At 45.4% G+C, this 6,000-nt stretch overlaps 1 protein-coding gene across 1 annotated transcript in view; it reads right to left on the minus strand.

Moving 5' to 3' along the window:
* LOC116970746 (xanthine dehydrogenase/oxidase-like) overlaps positions 1–4,307 on the minus strand; it is a 110,658-nt gene extending 106,351 nt beyond the window's left edge. The window contains exons 1-2 of the mRNA XM_033017220.1: positions 4,175–4,307; positions 1,017–1,183 (exon numbers count right to left, since the gene is read on the minus strand). Of these exons, the coding sequence (XP_032873111.1) occupies positions 1,017–1,183; positions 4,175–4,274 (267 nt within the window). The 5' untranslated portion in view covers positions 4,275–4,307. The remainder of the gene's footprint in view (positions 1–1,016; positions 1,184–4,174) is intronic.
* Positions 4,308–6,000: the final 1,693 nt, after the last annotated feature.

The following is a 6,000-nucleotide window of genomic DNA, read 5'->3' on the forward strand; positions in this document are numbered from 1 at the left end:
CCGCCACCGCCACAGCTCCAGGGCCGAGTCGGGTCTCCGCTGCCGCTACCTCCGCCACAGCTTCGGGGCCGAGTCAGGTCTCCGCCGCCACCGCCACAGCTCCAGGGCCGAGTCGTGTCTCCGCCGCTGCTGCCGCTGCTACAGCTCCGATGCCGCCAGCTCCGCCATTAGGCCTCGGCGCAGACGGAGACGGGGACGGGGAATACGACCGAAGAAAAAGTCGCATCCCCCGAAGGAAGAGACCAAAGCATGTTTCTCCCACCCCACCCACACACATACACAACTTACTAAAACAAAATTAACTAAAACATGACAAGGAACAAAACAAAAGAAAAAAAACAGACGGACTGCAGGTGGGCCGTACTGTAGATTGTTTGATTATAATCCTGTATTGTCGTTCTGCTGAATGGTTAGCACTGTACCTCGGTAATCGTGGCAATATACTCAACTGAAACATACCAACCTGCCAAACAAGGATGATCTCAATGTTTATTTGCACTGATTCAAAAAGGATAAGTCAGTGATAGATGCACTAATACATTGGATATCTACAGGGAGTCACTTTCATCCTGCGTTGAACAGTTTAGTTTAATTTAGTTTAGAGAAACAGCGCAGATACAGGCCCTTCGGCCCACCGAGTCCGCACCGACCAGCGATCCCCGCACACTAACATTATCCTACACACACCAGGGACAATTCACACTTATACCATGCCAATTAGCCTACAAACCTGTACGCCTTTGGAGTGTGGGAGGAAATCACAGATCTCGGAGAAATCCCACGCGGTCACGTGGAGAACATACAAACTCCATACAGACAGCACCCGTAATCGGGATGGAACCCGAGTCTCCGGAGCTACAAGCGCTGTAAGGCAGCAACTCTACCGCTGTGCCACCGTGCTGCCATTCCATGCCAGTTGCATGGGCCCCACAACTGAAGAGGTGAAAATGTTTGAAAGAAATATATTAAAGATGCAACAATATTGCCAACTAAGAAGATAATAGTCAGAAGCTTACCGAGTTAATTGACTCTATTCTTTTCTCAGGTCTCAAGGGGTCATCATATTCAACCACCACCACGCAGCATCCACATCCACCTTCACGACACATCAGCTTCGTTCCACAATGCTGCAGGATGGTGCGCAGGTAGTCAGCCAGTGACATCAGTGGATCTTTACATTTCACTGTTTGTTGAACAAAATATGTTAATACCTGTACATCCAATTCATTATAAAAAAAGTTAAGCAAAAGGAAACATGTTTACAGAATGGAAGACAAGTGCTGGGATTCTTGATCAGAGGTGGCACGGTGGTGCAGCGGTAGAGTTGCTGCCTTACAGCGCCAGCGAGCTGGGTTCGATCCTGAATAAGGGCGCTGTCTGTACAGAGCATGTACTTTCTCCCTGTGACTGTGTGGGTTTTCTCCGGGTGCTCCGGTTTCCTCCCACACTCCAAAGGTGTACAAGTTTGTAGGTTAATTGGCTTCTGTAAATAGTAAATTGTCAAAATGTATAGGATAATGCTTGTATACTGGTTTGTGTGGACTCGGATGGCTGCGGAGTCTGTTCCCATGCTGAATCTTTAAAGTCTAAATCCAGGGGATAATTCTAATGCCATCTCTTCTACTTTGGGCAATTGCTTCACAGAACACTTCATGCAGAATGCAAACCTTACCCACATCTCCTGGTTATCTGTCACTATAATTCCCTTTTCCACGCTCTCTCTGTACTTGAGTTTGGCTTGACCATGTTTGTTTGCGGTAGTTTCTGATTTGATTTGACATTCTCACTGTACCTCAGTACATGTGAAAAATAATACACCAAATGCCAGCCTCCTGCACTGTTGTAAGGAAACTCAATGAGTGTCTTTCCCCTTTGCAAGGCTTCACATTTTCCTAGCATTACTAAGATGGGTGGAAGGGCAGGTAGTGTTGAGAAAGAAAGGGAGCCTGCTGAAGTATTTGGACAGGTTTGGAGGGTGGGCACAGAAGTGGCATATGTAATGTAGCACAGCAATGTGTACGGTCATGCCCTTTGGTAGAAAGAATAAAGTCGTTGACTATTTTATAAATGGAGAGAGGATTCAGAAATTGGTGGTGCAAAGGAACTTGGGAGTATTGGTGCAGGATTCCACCAAGGCTTATTTTCAGGTTAAGTCGGTAGTAAGGAAGGCAACTGAAATGTTAGCGTTCATTTCGAGTCCTAGAATATAAAAAGCAAGGATAAAGTGATAGAAACATAGAAACATAGAAATTAGGTGCAGGAGTAGGCCATTCGGCCCTTCGAGCCTGCACCGCCATTCAATATGATCATGGCTGATCATCCAACTCAGTATCCCGTACCTGCCTTCTCTCCATACCCTCTGATCCCCTTAGCCACAAGGGCCACATCTAACTCCCTCTTAAATATAGCCAATGAACTGGCCTCGACTACCCTCTGTGGCAGAGAGTACCAGAGATTCACCACTCTCTGTGTGAAAAAAGTTCTTCTCATCTCGGTTTTAAAGGATTTCCCCCTTATCCTTAAGCTGTGACCCCTTGTCCTGGACTTCCCCAACATCGGGAGCAATCTTCCTGCATCTAGCCTGTCCAACCCCTTAAGAATTTTATAAGTTTCTATAAGAAACTTGAGGCTTTAGATGGGACTGGTCAGACCACACTTGGAATATTGTGAGCAGTTTTGGGACCCATATCTGAGGAAGGATGTGGTGGCATTGGAGAAGGTCTCGAGGAGATTTACGAGAATAATCCTGGGGGCTATTCAGTTAGCATATGAGGAGTGTTTGGCGTCTCTAGGCCTGTACTCGTTGGAGTTTAGAAGGATGGGTAGGGTTAGACAATAGACAATAGGTGCAGGAGTAGGCCATTCGGCCCTTCGAGCCAGCACCGCCATTCACTGTATTCAAGGCTGATCATCCACAAGCAGTATCCCGTTCCTGCCTTCTCCCCATATCCCCTGACTCCGCTATCTTTAAGAGATCTGTCTAGCTCTCTCTTGAAAGTATCCAGAGAACCAGCCTCCACCGCCCTCTGAGGCAGAGAATTCCACAAACTCATCACTCTCTGTTTGAAAAAGTTTTTCCTCATCTCCGTTCTCATTGAAAACTACCGAATAATGAAAGGTTTAGAAAGAAGTGGATGCGGCGAGGATGTTTCCAGTAGAAGGAGAGTCTAAGACCAGAGGGCACAGACTCAGAATAAAAGGGAGTATCTTTAGAATGGAGATGAGGAGGAATTTCTTTAGCCAGAGGGTGGTTTATCTGTGGAATTCATTGCCACAGACGGCTGTGGCGCCCAAGACTGCGTATCTTTAAAGCTGAAACTGAAAGGTTCTTGATTAGTAAGGGTGTCAAAGGTTACGTGGAGAAGGCAGGAAAATGGTGTCGTGAGGGAAAAATAGATGAGCCTTGATTGCATGGCAGTGCAGATTCAATGGGCTGAATTGCCAAATCTACTCCTGTGTCTTCTGATCAGCAATGGCTTCTGTTTTATTCTACAAGCAGTCAGCAGCTCCAAGCCTTACATGTTGATACTTGGCTACTTGGTTACCATGACTACTTACAGGTATTTCCAGTGCCGTTGCATTGCTTCCCCAGCCTTACATGATACCCATACACAAGGATACAAAGTGCTGGCGTAACTCAGCGGGTCAGGCAGCATCTCTGGAGAACGCAGATGGGTGATGTTTCGAGTCCGGATCCTTCTTTAGACTGAAGTCTGAAGAAGGGTTTCGGCCCGAAACGTTGCCTATTTCCTTCGATCCATAGATGCTGCTGCACCCGCTGAGTTTCTCCAGCTTTGTGTACCTTCCTTCTTTAGACTGATCTGTTTCTAGAAGGGTCTCGATCAAACAGCTCCTACTCCAGCACTTTGTATCCATAATAGAACACTGTTAGTTCAATTTACTTCAAGTTTACATCTACAAGACATCAATGTATACAAATGCTAACTAATAGTTTCTAACTTTTCAAGTCATCTTTAAGAGAGTGAAGGCTTTTGACAAGAAATATATTTTACTGAGTGGGATTGGGAATGGTGATATCTGTGGAATTTGCTTATATAAAGGCATGTCATACATTGCTTACACTTGTCTCAAGTTGGGATCTTACAAAATTAAATGCTGAATATTAATTATAATATTATTTTTATTATTCATAATAATAAGTTGCTGGCTTTACCATCATGGAGAACTCCGTTCACCCTAAGCATGAGCTGGCCTGCAGTGGTCGACTCTATCGTTAGATTACAACCTGGCATCTGAGGCAACACAGTCGCCATGTTACTGCTAAGCTGTAACAAAAAAACAGAGCAATCAATTAGGGAGTAAAATATAAAACACATAAGCACGAAAATGTGATAACAAACACCAAATATGAGAAATCTCATGAAACGGCCTAAAATAAGCAGAGGGTTGAGACATTTACATTTCTCAGCTTATATGCCGTTATCCCCAGTAGTTTTATTTCCTTGTGTGAAACTGTGTGAAACTGTTTCCTTGTTGTATCTCTCAATGACTATTTAGTTTAGACACAATAAGGTTATATGGTCATAAGGAATAGGAGTAGAATTAGGCCATTCACCCCAGCATGTCTCTCCGCCATTCAATCATGGCTGATCCATCTCTCCCCTCTTACCCCATTCTCTTGCCTCCCCCCCCCCCCCCCCCCCCCCCCCCATAACCTCTACCACCTGTACTAATCAAGAATCTACCCATCTCTGCCTCAAGAGATACCTCCAAAGACGTACAGGTTTGTAAGTTAATTGGCTTGGTTATCTGTAAAAAATGTTGTCCCTAGTGAGTGTAGGATAGTGTTAATGTGCGGGGATCGTTGGTCGGCGCAGACCCGGTGGGCCGAAGGGCCTGTTTCCGCGCTGTATCTATAAACTAAACTAAAAATATCTATCGACTTGGCCTCCACAGCCTTCTGAGGCAAAGAATTCTACGGATTCAACACCCTATGCTAAATAAATTTCTCCTCATCTCCTTCCTTTAACATCATTCTGAAGAAGGATCCCAATCCGAAACACCACCTATTCATGTTCTCCAGAGACGTTTAGTTTAATTGAAACGTGTATTGAGGTACAGTGAAAAGCCTTTGTTGCACGCTAACCAGTCAGCAGAAAGACATCTCTTAGAGGCAAACATGAAGTAAATGAAACCACCACTATTAAGGATACAAAGTGCTGGAACAGGAGCTGTTTTGGATCAAGACCCTTCTAGAGACAGAACTGCGTCCTCCAGAGATGCTGCCTGACCCGCTGAGTTACTCCAGTACTAACTTCCTTTAATTCTGAGGCTATCCAAAGCCATCCACTCAGTAACTGATGCTGTCCTGGCCTGGATGTCTACCCTTGATCTACAACTTTAGGCTGTGCACGCCATACGCAAGAAGAATCTTACCAACATCTTACTTATTCACAATACGAACACAAATCAGCTCCTAAAACGAGTCAACACCCTCTGAATTGTGTGTTATAATTTGATGGTTGCAACTGGGCACTTGGTTATAAGCTGTGGCCAGGAATAGGAAACATGAGGTGAACAAAATCAGAGGAGAGAGACTTGGAATTAGGGTGAAGGGATTTAGAGGGGACATGAGGGGGATTTTTTCCACCAGAATGCTGAGCACCTGGAATACACTGCTTGAGTTGCTGTCAACATTTAAGAAGTGTCTAAACAAGCACCAAATCGCCCCGGCACAGAAGGCTAAACACCAAGTGCTGGAAGATGAGATGGGTGGCCCCTGGCAGGCAAGGATGTGGTGGCCGAACAGCCATGTTGTGCAAATTTTATGCCTGCTCCATTTTTCCTAAAGGCTAAACCACAGCACTGGTGCTCAGTGCATTGCCACCAGACATCCTTATCATCATACTCATCTCATCTTTGGTATTTTATTACCAAAAGATGGCCGCGCCTCACCTGTTCCCGGCTGCTCGCCGTCTCTGCTCACTGCCACTTGTGTTTGTTCTGTCTCTGTCTCTGTTCGTGTCGCTGTGTGTGCAT

This window comes from Amblyraja radiata, chromosome 3 (assembly GCF_010909765.2).
Source record: "Amblyraja radiata isolate CabotCenter1 chromosome 3, sAmbRad1.1.pri, whole genome shotgun sequence".
NCBI classification, from domain to species: Eukaryota; Metazoa; Chordata; class Chondrichthyes; order Rajiformes; family Rajidae; genus Amblyraja; species Amblyraja radiata.